Below are 22,546 nucleotides of genomic sequence, written 5' to 3'. Positions count from 1 at the left end.
GCGACGAGAATACTTTCTGTGCGCAAAAACAAATAAAAATAACGACTTTATTCCACTTTTCATTTCCTTCTCTCTGGGCCTCTAGTTGGTTCGCGTAGTCTTTTTGCGCACAATGCGTAGCGCGTCTGTGTTACACGTCACCACGTAGGCTCACTATTGGCCGACGCCGGTCATGTGTGTGTTGCGTGATGACGTGCAACACAGACGCGCAGCGCAAAAACACTACGAGGCCCAGAGAGAAGGAAATGAAAAGTGGAATAAAGTCGTTATTTTTGTTTGTTTTTGCGCACAAAAAGTATTCTCGTCGCATGATAAACTTAATGTAGTGCCACTGTAGTTACTTGGACTATTTTAACGATGTTTTAATAACTATTCTGGGCCGGTGAGTTTCGGTCACACTGGAAGCCTATGGAGGAGTCAAAATTCTGTCAGATTTCATCAAAAATATCTTAATTTGTGTTCCGAAGATGAACGAAAGACTTACATGGTTGGAACAACATGAGGGTGAGTAATTACTGACAGAATTTTCATTTTTGGGTGAACTAACCCTTTAAATGTCAATGTAAGGATAATGGCAATGAACTGTGGCTGCATATATACAAGATGACCTAATTTTTTAGAGAGTTTAAGAGTAGAAGAATGCGATTGATATGACACGTACTTAAATAAAACGGATAATATATTGCAATGTATCGTGATGCTCACGCAAATAACAAATAAATCCTTTGGGCTCTCATTAACAGACTAATGGCTCTCTTTTGTCCATCTAAGTCATATTTAATCAATTTATTCATTAGCATGTGGATGTGCGAGTGAGCAGGGAGGAGGCCGGCCGCTGCACAAAGAGTCGCTTGATTTGTTCTGGACAGGTGGCCGAGCCGACCAGTGGCGGATGCCGCTCTCGCAGAGAGCCCGCCCACAATGGCACTAAAGACGATTATGCAAATGCAAGACCTTTCCCGGAGACTTTCCCAGGAAGGGGAGCGCGCCGAGAGCGAGGGGGATTGGAGGAGCGCGCGCGTGAAAGGGGGGAGAGCTGCACTGCGGACGTCAGGCCGATTGTGTCTCAGCTGGAGAGAAGGATGAAAAAGGCTGTCTGAGCCTGTGCATTCCAGCGCTGTTCGAAGATGTATTTCCTAATGGCTGTGGCTGGTTTCTTGCAATCTCGCCGTGGTTAGCAGAACATGGAGATAAAGTCACATCTGACATGCCTGATGAGTGTCGCTGAGATATTATTGGCACGATAATTACAGCTGACAGATGAGTGTCACAATCATGCTGAGAATAACTAGATTAAATTCAAAAGAGGAAAATAATAAAACATTTAATTACAGCCCAATTCATCCGTGGGGAAAAGAGGGATGGTGGGAAGAGAAAGAAAGAGTGTAGTGAGCTTTTAAAGCATTATACGTTTTTGTTTCGTTTTTGTTTAGTTTAATTTGAAGTACTACAATAACTAACGGAAATAAAAATGAATAAATACTACATAGATGCATGTATAAAAATGACTAAAATCTCATGTTTCAGATTCGTATTGATTCCCAGTTTCGATTAAAATAAAGTAAAAAACTCAAACATTTAAAAATTCAACATTTATTTTGCAATACCTTTTGCTGCAGCCTAAAGAACACTTACACAAGGAACCTTTGCCTATAGTTTTAACAAAAATACAACAGCAAAAACAACTAGACTAACAAATATAAATTTCAAACATTATTAAAGATAAGTAAACAGTCAGTAATAAAATAAGAACAAATAAACACATATAAATAGCACCAATAAATTCAAATCAACAAAGATACAAGCAAAGTAAAGAGTTTTTTCAGGAAGGTCCAGTATTCAGGTACAGAAATTGAAATCAAAACGAGGTTTACGAGGACAATTTTAAATAATTTTGGGTGTAGGCTATTTAAGATGTAAAATAACTCAATTCAGTATTCGCACACAATATGAGAGGTGGCTTTCTGTTCAGCATGCGAGTACCGAATTGAGATCTCATTCTTGCACATTAAAGTGCACACAAAGGAACTGATAAGCGGAATTGAAATGTTAATTATATATTAATTATGTATCAGATTCCTGACCTTAAGTACCCAATTCCAGAATTGAAATATATTTTTGATTCCCAACCCTAGTCATAGCATTGTGCATTAAAATAAGTCTTTAAATATCTGCATCTGTAATCAATGTGCAAGAAAAGGAATAAAACTAGGTGTTTTACAGCCACTATCATGGTCATCTCAGCTGGAAACTGCAGTAAATTGTATGAAGAGTTTAGTTTTTGGAGTAAAGGTCAACACACAAGTGCATTCACACACACTCTCTTGTCTCACACATTCGGACAAACCAAGTGTGTGGGATCTGATGCCTGCAGAGTGCAGACACAACTATAATCCTGTATTTACCCTCAATATTTACATATGCATAAGCAAATAATCTTCCTAAACCGCTCAAGAAGTTTTTTCAACCCTCAATGATTTGTGGTTGGTGCCTAAGCCAGTCTAATATTGAGTTTGTTCATGCAACGCGCACTGCCACCATGCTAGCGGAGCTGGGATTGGTATCATGTTGCTAGGGTGGTTACAAACAGTGTGGGATAAGATATGCTCAAAAGTTTAGTTCTTTGTGACCTTCCTCTCACATGTGACTGACAATTAGCTATGAGATCTGCCTACACACAGGGGGCTTATGATCTACATATTATAAATGCCAATGGTTCAAAAGCCTGGTCTGCTCCCACTGAACATGCCAAAAATGGGCCAAATTTCATATTCCCACTGGAAGTCCTCACAATTGAAGCCATTTAATTACATTGGCAGCACAGGTTGTGCAACCAAATCTGTGGGAAAGGGCTGGAGATGTATGGGTGGGACCAGGGAATAATGCAACTGTGAGACTGTGGGAGACTGAAAGGGGAAAAGGAGAAATAGAGAATACAACACTATTTGGCTATTGGTTAACATTGACAAATTATCATTATACATTAGCATTATCCATCATCTAGGCTACTAAATAATGCTAACCAACTTGGCTATAGAGTTCAACAGTGCACGCTCACTTTTTATACAGCGCTGGTTCCAGAAGTATTTGAAAACCGAACATAACTCCCATGAAGCACTGCAAACAGCATATTTGAATTAAAGGGTTAGTTAAATGGAAGTTCAAGCATGTTCGCTTGACGTGCGAGAACCAATGAGGTTCTTTCTCGTGTGTTACGCAGCGCGCTTCCGCAAGAACCAATGAGGTTTGTTATCACACGTCAAGCGAGTACAGTTGAGCTTCTGTTTATGTTCGCTGATCAATGTTTATATGTGAATAAAAGCCTAAATTTAATCAGTTCATCATATAAAGTGATTGTGTATTTTCTGAAAATTTTGACTAAACCATTTAATTCACATGGATTACTTTTACGATCTCTTTATGAACTTTTTGAAGCATCCAAGTAGTAGTTGCGTAGATGTCAATGGAGAGACAGAACTGGCTCAGATTTTATTAAAAAATATCTTAATTTGTGTTCCGAAGATGAACGAAAGTCTTACAGGTTTGGAACAACACAAGGGTGAGTAAAAAGAGTGATTTCATTTTTGGGTGAACTTACTCTTTAAAAATTATTGAGAAAAATAAAACTACTAAATTTACAAATGTTGATTTTATATTATATAGGCTATGCACATTTAAGAATAAGAAATAATGTGGGCTGACAGCTTCAATAGAATCAAATATCATTGATCAACAACCTCGTATCTCACAGTAAGGTTGTCTTTAAAGGTTTATCAATTATCGTTAATCAATTTCCTTACGGAGAAAAGGAATTTTTACTTCCGGAACTCGATTGTTAGCATTACCCAATAATCTGTGTAGCCTTAATGACATCATCAAAAAAAGACCATTTTTAGAAAGACCAAATGATTATCATCATATGATTGTTATGATTTCAATTAAATATCATCGTTGAAATGCTCATAATAAGATAATGTAGGACTGCACAATTTGAGGAAAAAAAACATTCCTTAATGCGATTTAAGTTCCAAGTTTGCTGTGCTAGTCTCTAGGGCTGCACATTTTGGCTGATTACAAAATGACTATTTAAAAAGAAATAAAAAATAATATTTAAAATAAATAAAGTACTTTTTTTTATTTATTTAATTTTACAGTACAACTCAAAGTAAAACTGAACTAGACATAAACCGAACACACCCCTAACCCAAAATATGAGAAGTAATAGTGGTGTTTGACTTATTAAACACCACTAATCATATGTTACAGGAGAACATTTTCCAGCTGTAGATCAGGTACGGAGCTCATGTGCACGTGTTTGGAGACATGTGTGCATATGTGTCAGGCATGTCTAATGTATTGCGCTGCACGCTGTGAGTTCATGCGATATGTCAGGCAGAGTGAAGTCTATCTCTCTCTCTCTCGACCCCCCCCCCACCCTGCACTCACTCCTCTTCCAATCTCTCGCCCTTCATCCTGTCATCCTGTCTTTTCTCCGCATCAGGAGCCAGCAGCACACGGGCAACTCATTAGAGCCGAAGAACAGAGAGAAAGACAGAGAATAGTGAAGAGAGAGTAAGTTTCTCCATCTGTTATGCGCTATCCAGATACGCTCCAGTAGAAAAAGATCTAGCAATATCCATTTATTCTCCCTGCCTGCCCAAAGAGTCAAACAAGGTCAAAGCAATGCTCCAACCTTTAGTACACTTGAAGAGGAGAAAATGTAGCACAAATAACATTTTGTTTGGTTCCTGCTAAAACAAAACGTAAGGCTGCTATAAAACAAAATCTATAAAGAAAAAAAGAAGTCAAGTCATAACAATATGTTAATTTATATTAAATCATGAATAACATTTATCTAAGCAAAATGAAAATACTAGCCTACGCCTTTTTTAAGACCATTAGGATTTGTTGCACTGTGACTTTTTCAAAGACAATTAAATATCAATAACTTCATTCCAATTTATTAGTAGTTATACTATATATATAAAATGGTTAGTTCCAATCATTGATTCTGATTGGTCAATAGCTGAGTTTTATTCATGATAAAACACGGCTATGACCGCTTCACCCAATGGTTCTATCACTACACAATACCCCTAGCAACCAAACACATTTGATCTCATTGACATTGTTCATTATATATGCTATATACTATTGTGAGAGATCGAGTAAGCGAGTGTACCTGTATTTACAGTAGACATGGCATTTTACTTCAGGACAGTCCTATATTCATAATAAAAAAATCTGTTTGAATGTCCGCTGCGATATCTTGTCCTTTAAAGGGGTGGTATAATGCCCTTTTCACAAAATGTAAAATAAATCTCTGATGTCCCCAGAGTGTGTGTGTGAAGTTTTAGCTCAAAATACCCCACAGATATTTTTATATAGCATGTTAAAGTCGTCACTCTTTGAGGATGAGCAAAAACGCACCGTTTTTGTGTCTGTTCCTTTAAATGCAAGAAGCCTTTCAAGAAGAGGGCGGAGCTTCAAAAGGTCATGTCCTTTTACCTCACACACACATGCACTGAAAATTTGTTTCAATGTTTAGTTTAAGTGTCAAGATACTTTCAAAAGATGATTTACTCTAGTTTGATCACTACAGTAGATATTGCTGTTTATATCCGAACTATAAACTTTTATCCAAGTACACAGAAATAATGATACTGTGTGGTTGAAAAGACATGTGTTGCATCATGTGTACATGACAACTGCTCTCTCTCGGCAGCACATACGCAAATTTGAATGTTCCGCTGCGATCATAGGCTACTTGTCAAAGGTGTAACAAGTATTCAACATTGTACACACAGTAGCCTAATGCATGTTGTAATTAATTATTACTTTTTATAATTGTGTCTGGATAGGAATCAGGAAAATCTAAAAAAGATACATGCAAATCTAGGTTAAACATTTTAATTGTCATGAAAATGTCATATTGCAAACCTTCTTTAAATAAAATAGGCTTTAATTTCTTTATGCAAAATGTAGAAAGTCAAATATGACCTGAATCCTCTTAAGGTCAACCTCACAATCTAAATTGACATCATTTCAAATTAATCTAAAAAGAAATATCTTCCTCTGAAACAACTAGGCCTATACTTTTACTTTGTGCAAGAATTGTAATGTGTAATTTGACCGGAGTTTCTTATGTTAAAAATTCCAGGTAGGAGAAAAGACATATAATGTTAGGGTAACACAGACAGACACACACACACACACACACACACACACTCCGAGGTTCCTCTCTAGTCTACAGTGTGGACGTTTCTCTCCCAGCGGTGATGCTGAATGTCTTATCACAGTCGTGATGGTGGACGAGTCAATCCGAGTGCTGTCTGAGCTCTACAGGATAGACTGACTCCAGCTCGAAAGCCACACCCCCTCTCTTCCCCTCTCTTCTTTAAGAAACAAGTGTTCCTCTGTTCGGCGGGCTTGGGCAATAAAACAATGTTTATTTGTGTGGACAGCTGCACAGCGCGGCGAGTTCATGTGTGAGCCGTGAGTAGGCCAGCATGCCAAGTGCGATAAAGGATAAAAGACTGGACTGGGTTTGAGAAACGCTTCATGATCCTGAACCTCAAGCTTACTTTCAGTCATTAGAAATGAAAACTGGTCTGTTCAAAGAAAAAGGCAATTAATTAGCCTATCAAACCCTAATCAGTTTAGGAAAACATCAGATTGTAGTTTGTTTTGCTAGAATATGACTGACAGCATCACCATGGCAACATCAGAACCATTCAGCAGAAATATCTATTAGGCTGCTGTCACTTTAAGACCTGACACATGGATCCATTATAATGTTACACATGCGTTTTCTTACTAAACTGTTTGCGTTTATTTAAAACATAACGGACGGTGTTTAAGAGAATACTTGCCAAGACTGGCATTTTTACATTATTTTGACTCTATTTGACTGTTTAGGTGCAATAAGCAGCAAAAATGAACCCAATGTGGCTTTGTGTGTGCACACTTTGGGTGCGAGCACAAAATCTGCGGGAATAAGTACAATTATGCACAAAACGCACAATCCCACAGCGAAATTTAAGCTCTGTAACACCAACAATATTCATCCGGAGCAAATTAAACAAGTGAATGAGTGGAGGCGGGTTTGTGTGTAACTCGTTGTCGGATAGATGGAATAGTGAGAAAGCGCAGCTGGTGTTGTTTATCTATTTTGTGGAAAATTAATATTGGAAGCATTTCAGAAATTTCAGTATCGATACGCATCGAAAAATGTACAAAATTAATAGTTTTGACAACACTTCATTGCACTTAGTTGATTATTTCATATGCCTTTTTAAAAGACTACAACTGAAAAAATGATAAATTCAACCCACCAAAGTGGCTAGTAGGAGTGACTGCGTTACATGCCACCGCTGAAATCCACCCGTATTTGGCAGGTTGGCGGGTGTTAATGTCAAGTCCTGGACGCATGTATTTCCCATACAAACGCACACACACATACAGTACAGAGACACACATGGAAACATACAATCGCACAGAAACATCAGCGCTGCCCTGTGGCTTCATTAATAAAATAAATTTGCAACTGAAAAGCTACATGACATTTCTCAGTATGGACGTTGTAACGTTGTGGTTTTTGAAGCAGTTAAACTTACAGCTTTGCTACAAGTAGAGACGCTGCTGCCGAACACTGTTGCAAGCTGCACAGACTCAGGTAATCCACACATGCTTAACCATTAACCAATCTATCAATCTCTCTCCATCAGTCTGCATATCTGTGTCTCATGCCTCTGTTGCTTGCTCTAAAATTACGCTTTGGAATTAGCAATGGAGGCTTTGCGATGAGATGCGCAAGACATTAGTCCTACACACAAATTTATCAAATTTATCAAATGATCATAAATCACATACAATCCTATTAGCCTATTATTTAGAGTAAAAAAAAAAATAGCTTGAAGAAGCTGGTGTTTTGAGTGGCTGAACGCCACTGCAGTAGACGCATATTGCAATATTAAGGTTAACGATTATTTAATTGATCGTTCATTTAAATGAGGATCAATAATGAGATTTTGTGTAAATTGATACCCCTACTGGTGTTAAGAAAATCCATATTGAGTATGTAATAGGTTTCCATATACAATATTATCTCAAAAGAGGGGCTTATTTTCAAAATGCACATAGTCTAGGCATAGGCTACTATTTTAAATGTAGCCTACTGTGATTTTTGGATACACTTATCCGCAATTTTGCATATCATACAGCTTGGACATTGTTCGAATTGCGATGAAGAAAAAAATATTTTCAGGATTCATCATTAGGCCAGTGAATTATGGGAAATGTCATTCAGTAAAACAGAAACTATGAAACTATTGATGCATTCAATACAAGTTAAATATTTACAACATCACAAAAACCTGCCTCATTAACTAGACAAAAACTGATGTTATATGAGAAGCTCAGTTATGAAAGTCCATTATGAAAAGTGCCAAGTCACACAAAGAAGGTTAAGCAAACCTTTCTGAATGTTTGGGGTCAAAGTTCAAGTCCCTATGAACCTTATCTTCTAGAACACTCACAAGCAGATGAGCGGTTTTTGTGCATTTCTGATAAAACAAAGCAGTTTTGAAATAAAGAAAACCCTTAAAGTGATCCAATTTAATTATAACCTTAATCTACCAAACTGTTTGTCATAAAGCCCAAATACTCGTCCATGTGTCATACATCTGTTGCGTGTGTTTGCACGTCTTCATTATGACCATGTGCCATTTGCGTTTATAGCATTATAATGTGTGCAAGATGATCCAGTAAGTTAAATACTTAGCCTAACTGTAATGTACATCATCTCATTTGATTATTTTCTCTTTTTATTTGGAACTTGATGGCCATGCAAATACATTAACCGCAGTATAAACATTAAAGCGAAATCTTACAGGCTGATACAGCGGTCACATCATGTGCACCATAATACTGTCTCATTAAGTGTTGTTGTGCATTAAATACTCTGAAGTAGAGCCAAGATCATTTACACACATTACTTAGGACCACCGTACATACACACACAAGACCATGTGCATGAGCACACAAAATATGAGCTCCTAATCCAACGGTTAATAATCTGTGGCATATAATCTCAGGATCAGCGTGCATCCATTCACCTCTTTTGACGTAGCATTTGCGTGCCATCCGACAAACGTCATCCCTGTTTCTTTATGCTGTAAATGCTGCATAAAATGACTCCTGTCTATCTAGTTTTATCTTGGAAGTAATTCTAGTTTAACACTTGTGCACACAGATAAAGCAAACTCTAAGCATACTTCAAACAGAAGGACATTCAGAGGTCGACCAAGACCAGACACATTTCCTCAAGATTCTATTTTAGTTTACTTAAAAAGAACATTGCATTTAACTATAAAACATTCTGGAAATGCTTCAGCTTTAAGTGCAATACACTTTAAACAGTGCCAGGAGAGACCAGAATGCATGTCTTTTTGACAAGCACTATGATATTACAGGTGCAATAAAAAACAAAATCATTATCTTGGCTCTAAAATCTGCCAGAATCATGTCTAATGTCACAATGCATGATAAATGTAAAAACTGCGCTTGTGAAATATAAAGTGACCTTAAAACTTAGTAATAAGAGGTGAACACTGTAATAATTTCAAGGGTTTATCATCTGTGAACAAATCTTTGACCTTTGTCATGCTTCAACATGATGCATGTGTGCAAACCTCCACTATATCATGGAGTTTGTGGAACAAACCAACTTTTAAACAGCAAGATAATTGGTCACAATTCAGCATCCAACAAAATGCCAGAAATCATTTTAAAGCCTAAAGCCTTATTCAGATTGTCAAGTCCAAATCTGATTGGAATCTGATCATATTTTGAGCTCATTCATATGTGATTTGAAATCCTATTCTGGAAATCCGTTTCAGTCTGACCGCTCTGATCAAATTTTGCGTTATGTAACTTTCTCACACCAGTGTGAACATAGCTTAATGCACACTACAAGACAGAAGCTCATTGGTTCCATTTCTCCAACCAATGGAAGACTTGAGGATGCATTCATTAAAAAACTAATGCTAAGCTTTACTTGGCACAATAACTGTGTGTGTGCTTTCCCTCATTCAAAGGTGACAGAAGTTTGAAACACTAGGACACAAGACTTTTGGCATGGTGTTTGCTTAACTCAACCATGGTTCACAGTAATTAGCTTAAATCAATCATCTGTTAACAAATTCTTACTGCTCTGAAAAAACAAAAAGACACTTGCTTATTAGTGCAGTCCTATTATTGAGTGTTTTATCAAACACTGGAGATGCCTTAATAATATGCTGGAAGAACCAGATTTCCAGTGGTCCTATATTTTAGCAATAAACCAGGGTGGGCGATGGATTTTCTATTGTTTTGATGGATCCCAAAATAGCACGGAGCGTTTGCAATGGCTGAAGAGTGATGGCTGTAATCAACACTCTAAACTTTGGTGAAAAGATGCACAAAATCCCTCAAACATCATCATCATCATCAAGGAACACAAAGACCGTAGTCTCACCTGCGCGTAGTCTCTCTCCAGAGTGGCCTTTTTCTGGCTGTAAGTTCTGTAATTAAAAAGAAAAACAGACAATTAATGACCTTCAAACTGAATAGAATAAGTATTACATACATATACATACATATATACATACATACATATTTGAAGTCTATGGAGTGCAGCAATGATGATGTATTTTTGTAGGCAAAAAGTTAGCATTTTAGCACTTCCGCTTCCATTGTCCAGAAATTAATGTTTTTTTTTATTGTTTTTTTGGTAAAAGGATTTTAATAGATAAGTTTTAATCTACAAAATTAAATACATCAGTAAAGCAGTCTTGAGATTTTTTTAAAAGCTTTTACTTGTCTTTAAAAAAAACGGATGCTAACGAGTGGCTAAATGGAACTACCGAGGTTGTAGGAGACACATTATAAACATCCCGCTGAACAGGTTAACTCATCTACTCACTAGTTTGCTTTAATAGTCTTGTTGTGTTTGTGATCACGCTCTTGCAAACTATTCAAACTCAAGCTTTCAGGGGAAATGTTTTTAAATAAAGACTGAAAGAGTTGTCAGAAGCTTAATGTGGTGACGAAGTCATGCAACCATGGTGTAGTTCAGTTACATGCTGACTGTATTTAGGCTTCAAAATTCAAAAGTTAATTTGTGAAGAATATTGTCATAAATGAACAAAATGTGTAAGAATCGTGAACAGAGTTAATTTTCTGTAATAATTCAAAAGGTAATCCTAAAAGGAAAACTTTTTGAAGAAGGAACCAGTGTGATACTAATTTATGGTTTGGCCTACAAAAATAAGTCATCACTGCAGCACTCTATTGCAAAAGGTGATTGCTTTCATTTGCATAAAGAAAAACTGAATATTTAATGAAGGTGTTCATTTAATTCCACAGAACATTGTGGAGGATTACTCTCCTCTTGAAACACTATTTGGCTTTTGCTATTATTGCTTATTATATTAAACATGTAGGGCCTAGATGACATCACCTGCAAAAATAAAGCTGTTTGCAAGTTATTACAGATTGATTCAAGCTAACGAAAACACATTTTTTCTTAGAATAATGCAGACTGTGAGAGAATGATTTTTCCAAGCTGTCCAAAATTTGCTACTTACCATCTATTTTGTATTTTTTTGTGAAATTTACTAGCAATTTAATAAAACTAGCAAGAGTGTAAATTATTTCCAAATAAACTCTAGACCAATTTTTTTAGAATAACATTCACAATCAGACCAGGAATATGCATAAAGAATGTAAACAGGGTCAGTGTTGGTTTCATGCTGAATTTAAATCATAACGTAAGGTCACAAGGATCCCAGTTGCTCAAACTCTTTGAGCAGCAAGAGTTATTCATCATTCTCACACATCAGACTGTGAGTTGGCTGTGGAGATGGTGTTTTTAACATTCTTCCTGGTATGACTGCTTTGGTTTTCGAGCCAGAGGGAAGGAGGCATCCAGACAGATGATGGTTTGAGCAATGCATCCATCTCCCTTCACTTCCATTGTCCTTGCACTGCATTACAAATGAGTACAGTCTGAGTCAAGCTGACAAAAAAACAAAACATCAAGTTACTGTTTTGTTTTTCCTCGCTCTACTGACTCTAATTCCTTTTCCCATCATTCCATCCCATGATTTCAATTTCAAATCAGTTAAACTCATTGCATGCGTGCCTGAAAATGCTGGAGGAATGTCACAGCGGGTTCGGTCTTATCCTATGGGGGCTGGTTTGTGTTTATGGGATTAGTGCGTGTGTGTATGTGGACTCGGCGACATTGCTTTTATGCAAGACAGGAATTTCCGCACCTCCCCCTCCCCGCAGAAATACTTCCAAAGGAAACCAAACTACAGGACCCCTCTGTGGCCCAGACCCAGCGTCCTATCAAAACAGGGCGAGATGCTTACATAGCGCCATAGTTTATGGGCGAAGAGGTTTTGTGTGGTATGTCACACATGCTTGCTCATCACTTTTCACTTTCCAAGGGTCTACTGGCCAGCGAACACACAATTCATCCTAGTTCATGGCTGCTGTAAAGGCTTCTTTGAAGACACCGGTATCTGCTGCACATCTGCACTGTATCCCAATTCACTACATAAAAAGTCAATAGTCGATATCAATGCCAAGGAAATTCCAATATCACAAGGAAATTGATAATCACAGCAATATTGAAATTGTTCACCCAAAAGTTTAAATTCTGTCATCATTTACACACCCTTAAGTAGTTCCAAACCTGTATGAATTTCTCTCTTCTGCTGAACACAAAAAGAAGATATTTTGAAGAATGTGGGTAACCGAACAGTTGATCGGCCTCATTGAGTTCCATAGTATGTAAAAAAAAATATATACTATGGAACTCAATGGGGTCATCAACTGTTTGGTTAACGATATTCTTCAAAATATCTTCTTTTGTGTTCAGAAGAAGAAAGGAACTCATACAGGTTTGGAACAACTTGAGGCTGAGGAAATGTTGATTAAGAAATGTTGATTTTGAGTCTCCTAGAATAGATTTTAATGCTTAAAAAAAAATAAAAATAATGACATTCCAAATACTGCCAAATTCTCTTACTATGTACTTACAAGTATGTACTTTCCAATCAACAGTGAAAAATATTTTTACTGCACAGCAGATATATGTGAATAGGGATGCAGCCATGGGCTGTGTCTCAATCAGCTCCCTTGTTTGCAAATGCACTGCCCAGGCAGTCAACCATTTCTAGGGCTGTCTCCCAGTGTCAAAATCCTTTCAGCACACTGACACATTCGCTTCCTAGAAATTTTCAGAATACACTGGAAAAAACAACAGAAATGTCTTCATAAGTCCCACAAGCTGTCAGAGAATAGAACAAGTGTGCATACAGTATGCAAAGCCTTATTTTTTTACTTTAAAAATAGATTCTGTTTGTAATTATCTTTCATCTCTTAAGTGCATGAAAACTTAAGTAATTAGAGTTTGAAGAAGATTAAAGACTTTATTTACATTAATTTACGCATGCTAGGGCTGGGCCCTAAATAATTATTGCAATATGATTTTCCTCTTTAAAATTATGACAAAAGTTTGCTAAATCTTCGATATAATCTTTATGCACTATGCAAATAATGCTGCAAACAATTGTTGCAGACCGTCACACAGGCACCAGTACCAATTTGCCTATGAGCACAGAGTACCAACCTGTTGCGTATGAGAAATATTACATGGCAAATGTACCAAAAGTGTAACGAAATAGAGCTACTCATTTGAACCACGCCACACAGCTCAAAAAAGACAATGCAACGTGAGCTCAGGGCGAAATGCATTTACTCGCTGTCCGTCTCAATCACGTGACCACTAAACATCGCTGTCAGATCCAGTGAAAAGTGTTTGAGTTTGCCGCAGTGTTCTCCCATATAAACAAATCATATGCCTCATGATTTAAACCAGTTTAAAGCCAAATGAAACAGCACTGAGTGACATTCTCACAACTCGCGGAAAACAAGAGAAACATTGTGCCACAATGATACAGTTAGAAGGCTTTTCAATCCAATTTTTACTGTAGTAACACAAACTGCAACAATGGAAACAAACTGCAAATGTGGGATATTCATATAGAATTGTATTATTATTAGGGTTGCAAAATTCTAGGAATTTTCAAAGACGGAAACTTTCCATGGGAATTAATGGGAATTTAAGGGAATTAACAGGAATTTATGGGAATAAACTGGGAATTTTCAAAATTGAAGGTTGGCTCTTATAGGGAACTTAAATATAGTTGAGGAAAGTATATTTTAGCATAATCTTGACTAAAACAAACAGATGCCATTCAAATACACTTGAATATCCATGCCATTCCTCAATGACATGCACATAGCACACTGCTTACTGCAGGGCTACTGAGACCACACCCCCTACTGGCACTGTGCATGCCTCCATCACATGTCATGTACAGAAGCCCAAAGCACAAGACTATTGAAGGCACACATTTGAGCCTGTGGACTAAACAAAGTGAAGTAAGTTTTGATGATATTATGGGGAAATATATTTAATAAATGTTTAAATTGCAAATATCACATACAAATGTATTCATCTAGTAGATAACAAGCTGATAAGTTAGATGCTAAATAAGCTAGCATAACTTTATTTACCACATAAGTAGGGCTGGGCGGTATGACGGTATCGTTACCGCGGAAGAAAATGTCAACCGTAACAGATTTTTTTATTCCGTATATACCGCGACATGTAAATAAGTAGGCGTGGTTAACTCGCGTGCAGCGTGCGTGAGACTGAGACACTGATATTTGTCAAAGAAACATGAAGAAAGACCAAGAGGATCCACAAAAGGAATTACGTTTTCAAAATTAACGTGATATTTTCGGGGGGAAGGCGCAGAAGTCAACTAGAGCATTGCAGCACACTGAACGTTTAGAGAGACTCACATGCTCGCAACAGGGCTTACTTGACAACAAGTTCATATATCAATATTCTAATGAATAGAAATAACCTTAAATAATGTATCTATCCGTCTCTTATGTGTACAGTTACTTTCAGAGTGGACACGCAAGCGGTTGCCGTAGTAATGAATGTTTCCAAAATTCCCCAGCTTAACTTCCCATGGAAATTTACCGGAAACTTTCCGCCCCTTTGCAACCCTAATTATTATTAATGTAGATGTAAAGGAGTAATGGAATATAATTACAGAATTGTTTGTTATTAAGCTATTACCGTTCTTGTGCATTTGTATTGTACTAAATGTCTTTTTGCTACTGTTTTTCATAAATACTGATCTGATCCGTGATTCAAATACTGATGCAAATTTCCATCTGCATCACAACTCTGTGAAATGTGCATTTCTAAGAGACAAAACATGTAATATGAATTTGCAAAATGTTCACCTGTTTGGCAAGTGTCTGTCATGTTCTGAGAAGTCTGATGATAAAACCACAATTAACTGTCAGGTTTTCTTTCACTCTGAAGGAGTCTGAATAATGTTGGTTTGACTGTAGTTTCCTCAATGTTACAGTTGCGTTGTGGACTGTTAAACTTGAAAGAAATAAAGATTTGACATTTATCGTGAAAATTATCCATAGTGACTGATATTATGATAGTGCTATTTTTTTTTTTTTTTGTCTTTTCACCCTGCCCTAATGCATGCTCTAAAATGCTTTAAAATACCTATTAATCAACTGGATGCCATTTTGCATGTGCATCATTTTTTTGATGAAATAAAACAAAGGAGGGACAAGTGCATATTTTTAAAACAGCACTTTACTTTATGCTCAATGCATGAAGTGTTTCAATGCATTTCATAGAATAGAGAACCAGAGAACAGAACGATCCCAGGAGTGTGTGGTCAAGAGGAGGGCTGTGAAAATGAAAATCATGATGCACATGGTGCTAACTGCATTGCAATAAAGTCACCATCACACTTCTCCTGGGGTGAAACTGGTTTCGTGAGAGCCTTCACAGGGTGACCTTGAGGTCCAGTACAGCGAGACACAGCCAGGCCTGATATCTGCCAGATCCCCTACACTGGAACAACCTTCTACATGCCACAGAACTTTTCCTCACTTATTGAACAGCAAGGACACATGCCAAACTACCAGGACATTGGTTCATTTTGATGAACTGTACCTTTTTTCTGTAATAAAAGCGCCAGAGAGCTGTCTCTCTACTAACTGTAAATGTGTTTATTATAAGAAAAGGAGATGCTTTTAGCCGGTCGATATTTACAAAAGTGGCATCTATAAATGGAAATGCACATCAGATCACACATATACACACACAGTGACAGACAGAGACACATACGCACAACCACACACACATCTGTGAAGAGCAGGTGTTACCACACATCCTCTTTCTGCAGCAAGAACACCCTTTGTTGTCGTCTTTTACTGCTTCATCATAATCCTCCCCACATACATATCGTCTGACTAAATGCCTATTCACCATTCTGCATGAATTTTTGTCACAAAGCTGCATTATAATGGACTCCTTTAGACTCCTGGACAATGAACTTTTCTTAGATTCCAACGAAAAATTGTCACATTGGTGTGAATTTTGGCAATTTTCATGGACAATTAACATTCCATTTCATCTTTAATTTCACAACACACTGCAAGACGACTTTGAATGCAAAAGAAAATATATAAATAATGTTTATATATTTGCATTAAAGGTAATAGATTTTTTTTAAATCATTTTAATAAATTCCTTGAAGTTCACTTATAGTTAGTATTACGTTTTTCACACACACACACACACACACACACACACACACACACACACACACACACACACACACACACACACACACACACACACACACACACACACACACAGGGTATCAATGTTTTAAGTACGTGTTTTGAAAACATTTTCCATATAAAACAGTTACAGACAATAAAAACAATAAATACAGACAATTTACAATATAAAATGCTCCGAACAAACATATAATCCTCCGACGCGATCCGGGACGACATTAAAATAATCCATCCACTTATTTCCAACGCTGGGATCCAAACAAGCTGTTTCTACAGAGACGCAAACAAGCTGTTTAAACGACGCAGCCTTAGCGAACGTTCTTTCACTCTTCCATTTGTCCTGTTGTCAACAGACTCAAACACGTTGAGTATGTCAGAAACTGAACGCGCATCTGTATATACTGTATTCAGTGTAGACAGCGCCTGTGATTATAATGGCTTCTATTTGCTTCTGATGCGACACTCACATCCAGTGTAACCAAATGTCTGACGCTAAGCAACTGCATGCCAGTGGGCGGGGCTTATAGTGTGATGACGTATAACTATTCGTCGATGTCTTGCTCTGGACTGGAGACAGTCAAATGCAAATGTACTTGCCCGTGTGACGTCACAGATGCTGCAAAAAAGCTTTTGGATTTTGATTAAATAAAAGCTTTGTTTAGAATGAGGAGGATGTTTTAAGCTATGAAACTTGCATGATGGTACAAATACCTCTTATATGTCAAAAGATCAAGGCAAATTTGATTTCTCATATCATGACCCCTTTAATATAGTTATATAAATAAATATAAACTAAATATAGAAACATAAAAATACTAACATTACATATAAACAAACGCTTTTGGCAATGAATGAACATGGTGTGTTAATGTTTACTATTAATAACTGTCTTTTTATAGACTTTGCACAGGATACTTAAGGTGACATCCACAACTACAGAGTGGTAACAGAAGGCGGCATCTTGTGTCAAAGGGTTAACAGACTCCGTGTGTGGGGTAAGAGCTGGTTGCAACTAGGAAGGAAGTACGATCCTCAAGCTGCTGCATTCAGACAGTGGGGCATGTGAACTCCAGATGTTAAACTCTTTGCCACGACTGACCGACATAGGAAACAGCATAGCAAGTGTCAGAGGTCACTTGGCCTTGAGGTCACGTCTACTAATTTGTCTCCTCTGTGAGCCAAACCTGGTGTACACCAGTGTTCAAAGGTTTGGGTCAATGAGATTTAGTTTTTTTCAGCAAGGATGCATTAAATTGATCAAAAGTGAAAGTAAATTAATTCAAATGCAACTTTTAATGCAAATAAATGCTGTTCTATCTATGAATAGAATGATGCTGAAAATTCAGCTTTTCAATCACAGAAATAAATTACATTTTAAAATATATTCAAGTAGAAAACTGTTACTTTAAATTGCAATATTTCATAATATTACTGTCTTTACTGTATTTTTTCATCAAATAAATGCAGCCTTGGTGAGCATAAGAGACTTCTTTCAAAAAAAAAAAAAAAATATTTGACTGCCAGTGTACACTACATGGTTAATTTGCATTTTTGCAAATTACTCCATAACACTTTTGCAAAAATAGTATGTTGTACAGCATTCTGAACATACATTTACAAATATAATAAGAAACAAAGAGAATGGGGACGGAAGAGGAGACATCCACAGGAAGAGGAAATGGGTTAAGATACGAGTCTAAGTCAATAATTACAGCAAACCTCAGAGTGGCTAATTACAAAGCAGCATCTCAGCCTGAGGAGCCATGGATGTCTGATGACAGATCTTCCTCTGGGACCCACAGGTCGGAGCGTCTGTCTACAGCTGGGAAAAACCCAGCAGTGTCCTTGCAAACCCCTTTCAGTCCTCCAGGATTGAATGGCAGTTAAATGATTAAATCAATGATTGCAATTAGAAGGTGAATGTTATGAGCTAATTTGATTATTATATCTTGAAAACAATCTTAACGATTCCTCTTGGAAGCATTGCTGTTGCTCATTTCAACAAACCCCTAATGCCAAGCATTAACCAACCAACTTGAACACCTAAACTGCACAGCAACACTTTCAGAAAAGGACAACAAAAAAAAGTTGATCGTAATGTTGATGATTTATAAAAGAAGCATTCAGACACAGAAGTGCTGCATTTACTGCGAGCAGAACACTGGTGGGCACTTTCAGCAGAGGTTGTTTAGTGCGGATACACACAAGGCAGACCTGTGGAATTTGAATGCTTGGAGTCAAGCTGTAAAACCAGGAATCTCCTAAAAAACTACAAACGCACACAGATGCAGCAGAGGTCTTTTATCTTATAGGTTGTGAAATCGTGAACTGAGATGAGTGACAGCTTTTTAGAGATTGTAAAGTGAGTGCTCTTTCGCCCTTTCCAGGCTATATACATGTAGCTCTAATCCATTGAATAAAAGTATTGTTTTTCATGCTGATAAAAGGGCCGATGGCCAATTACACACTGCAAAGTTTTGGAAGTGACATCTTCATATAAAAGCAGGATTTGCTCTCGAAATTGCAATAGCACGTGATAAAAATATGGAATGTCAAAATAGATATGTGCAATGTAAATGCAGACTAATAGATTACTAGGAATTTAAAAATATATTGATAGGAATCATTTTCATTACAATTATTTGTAAAAGTAATGACTTGTTAATAATCTTAAATGTCTCACTGTACAATGCTATTCTTGTTATGGTAAAGCCGCTGCTACACACCGACGTTCTTCCGAGCAGATTCAGTCACTCTTAACACACCTCAGAAAAATCTGATCAAATAATCTGTAGAACCATCAAGATCATAGCGATCACAAAATTGCCTGGAATATATCTTGTAGTGTGTGCCCAGCTTTAGTTATATTACTCTTGACAGACGCGCAGAGATAGCAATGCGGCTATGATTGACAGCTTGATTTGAGATCATGCTGTGCTCATTTCATTCGTGAATCATATAGCACAAGGTTTAAATCATTTAAATAGACATATCAAACAGTAGAAAAAGTGTATGATGTAGTATTTAGCTGATATTACTCTTGCCAAGCTCTGATTTCTGAGAGATGCACAGAGACGGCAACGCAGCTATTTGATTGGCGCTCATTTCATGAGTTTTCAATGAGTTTATACTCATTCACTTCACACACTCATTATCGTGTGGTGATTTGAGAGTTTTACGTATAATATCGAGCTATGCTATCCAGCAAACAGTGTCAGGCGAATGTTTTTTCTATTATTCGGTACAATTCGTTATTCATTTTGAAGCCATTATCCATGCCTTTACAAATAAGGTATTCGGATTCTGGCACATCCCTAGTTGGAAGCACAGCATTGTCCAAAATGTCTTGGTATGCTGAAACATTAAGAATTCCCTTCACTGGAATTATGGGAAAAACAGCCCCATACCATTATCCCGCCTCCACCAGTCCAAACTTTACAGTTGGCCCAAAATAATTCAGACAGGTAATGCTCTCCTAGCATCTGCCAAACCCAGACTTGCCCACCAGGCTGCCAAACAGAGTGAGAAGCGTAATTCGTCACTCCACAGAACACATTTCTGCTCCAGAGTCCAGTGGCGTTGTGATTTACACCACTCCATTTGACACTCCATGAACAACCCATTCCATGAAGCTCCCGCCGCACAGTTTTTGTGCTGATATCAATGCCAGTGAAAGTTTGGAACTCTGCAGCTATGAAATCAGCAGAGCGTTGGCGACTTTTACGCACCATGTGCCTCAGCACTCATTTACCCCGCTCTGTAACTTTTGCTGCTGTTCCTAAATACTTCCACATTCAAATACTGGCACTTACAGTTGGCCATGGCATATCTAGAAGGGATGAAATTTCATGAGCTGACTTATTGCAAAGGTGGCATCATATTACAGTAGCATGCTTGAATTCACTGATCTCTTTAGAACAACCCTCCCCACCCCCAGAATCCCCACAAATATTTGTAAATGCAGACTGCATGGCTAGGTGTCTGATTTTATACACCTGTGGCAATGGGTCTAATTGAAACACCTCAATTCAATAATTAAGAGGTGTGTCCCAACAATACCAACTCAACACTTGGGTTGGTATTATGTTGATGCAATGATATCCAGACATTTTTATGCATGACTTTTATATAATTTTATGGATGCTGTGCATAGGTTGCATGATGCCAATACGAATCTGTGTACACTAAATGCTAACTGACTAATTACTTTCTAAAAAGAAATAAAACAGTCATAAACACAGTCAAACCATACAGATGGGACAGTGACGTGTGTGTGTGTGTGTGTGTGAAGTCATAAACAGATAAAACTAATCCAGAGGTCAGTAAACCTTGAATGACGCGGTTTCGGTTTCCAAGAAAGATTAAGTTAACTATTTCTGGGCTTGAAATTTTACAACCTACTACAATAATAAATCATAACCATCTACTTGCACTATCCATGCCAAATAGTCCTGTGACCAAGTCTCTGGATATGACTCTGATCCCTCTTGTATTATTTTTTTAACCCGTTTTATCACCTAGCAGGTGAAAATGGTGCATCTGATCACTAGAAAGCAAATGCTACAAAACAACACACACACTGAACTTTAATACATATTGTTATTGATCTAATTCACAAACTCAAAGCATGAAAAATAGAAATAAAGACCGTTGACTTAAACCCCATCAAGAACAAGAGTGTGGGAGAGTTAAATCTAGGGAATAAAAACAAAGCACAACAGCAGGACAAGACAAAAGGAAGGAGAGACTCAGAGATGAGATAGAGCGAAAGATAAAAGAATCGATGGGCATTAGGAGGAGAGTTTTCGATCTAATTAGGAATGTCGGAGGCGTTTGAGCTATTGGTGAGAGGAGATGAAGAGGTCGGAGAGGTCAAGGCCTTGTGTTTCACTTCCAGCTTTTCCAATTAGTGATTGTTTGGGTGTGAAACTGATGTAATCTCCCCACAACACAACATAGACGGCCAAGTATGTATGTGTGTGTGTGTGTGTGTGTTAGAGAGATGTGGCATCCTCCTTAGGTAAATCTCACAAAACCAGACATGAACATGCCTGTGTAATATCCAAATTTTGAGGTTGGTAAGATTTTTTAAAGAAATATCTTATGCTTTCATTTTATTGATCAAAAAAACAGTAATATTGTAAAATAGTTAAATTTTTAATAACTGTTTTCTATATGAATATATTTTAAAATGTATTATTCTTAGGCTAATGTTAAAAACATCAGTTTTGTTTGTCACAAATGCATTTACTGTCACTTTTGAAAAGTAGTGTACATTGTGACATTATTTTCATGGCAATTAGCCTAAGCAAATAAATTTGCAAAGATATTTCACAATTTAAGTAAAAAATATGGTAAATAGGTATATGCATTACAGAAAAATTTATTTAGGGGGAAATAATAAAATTGTTTTAATGCAAAAGAAATTTCTAAAATAGGGTTAATTTTCTCCTGTAAAACTTTTTCCATTCATTTTATGGTGAAATGTGACCTGCAGGTTTTCGTGACATTCTGGAGTGTGTGTGCAACGTTCCACTTTGAAACATTTGGCTTGCTTGCTCTCTTTAAGAATTCATAAACATGCACGGTTGAATTTGCTTATGAACGCTGTGCGTTTGGGTGGGAGAACATGACTGTGTTAAAGTGAGCATGAGAGAATGTGAACTCCATGGGACGCTGCTGGAGTCGAGCATTACAGGTCTCCTCCTCCTCCTCCTCCTCCTCCTTCCTTTATGAGCACCTCCTGCTCTCACATGCCTCCTCAAATTCCTTCATCCCCTTCAGAAAAACACCCATC

At 37.3% G+C, this 22,546-nt stretch overlaps 1 protein-coding gene across 4 annotated transcripts in view; it reads right to left on the bottom strand.

The window, feature by feature from the left end:
* Positions 1-22,546, bottom strand: part of fchsd2 (FCH and double SH3 domains 2) — a 120,258-nt gene that overhangs the window by 84,540 nt on the left and 13,172 nt on the right. For all 4 annotated transcript variants that reach the window (XM_081371954.1, XM_081371956.1, XM_081371955.1 and 1 more), the window contains exon 3: positions 10,517-10,562. In XM_081371954.1, the coding sequence (XP_081228080.1) occupies positions 10,517-10,562 (46 nt within the window). The remainder of the gene's footprint in view (positions 1-10,516; positions 10,563-22,546) is intronic.

The sequence above is a fragment of the Scardinius erythrophthalmus genome (genome assembly GCF_964197995.2).
Source record: "Scardinius erythrophthalmus genome assembly, chromosome: 8".
Lineage (NCBI taxonomy): Eukaryota > Metazoa > Chordata > Actinopteri > Cypriniformes > Leuciscidae > Scardinius > Scardinius erythrophthalmus.
This window is presented reverse-complemented; position numbering and strand designations above follow the sequence as displayed.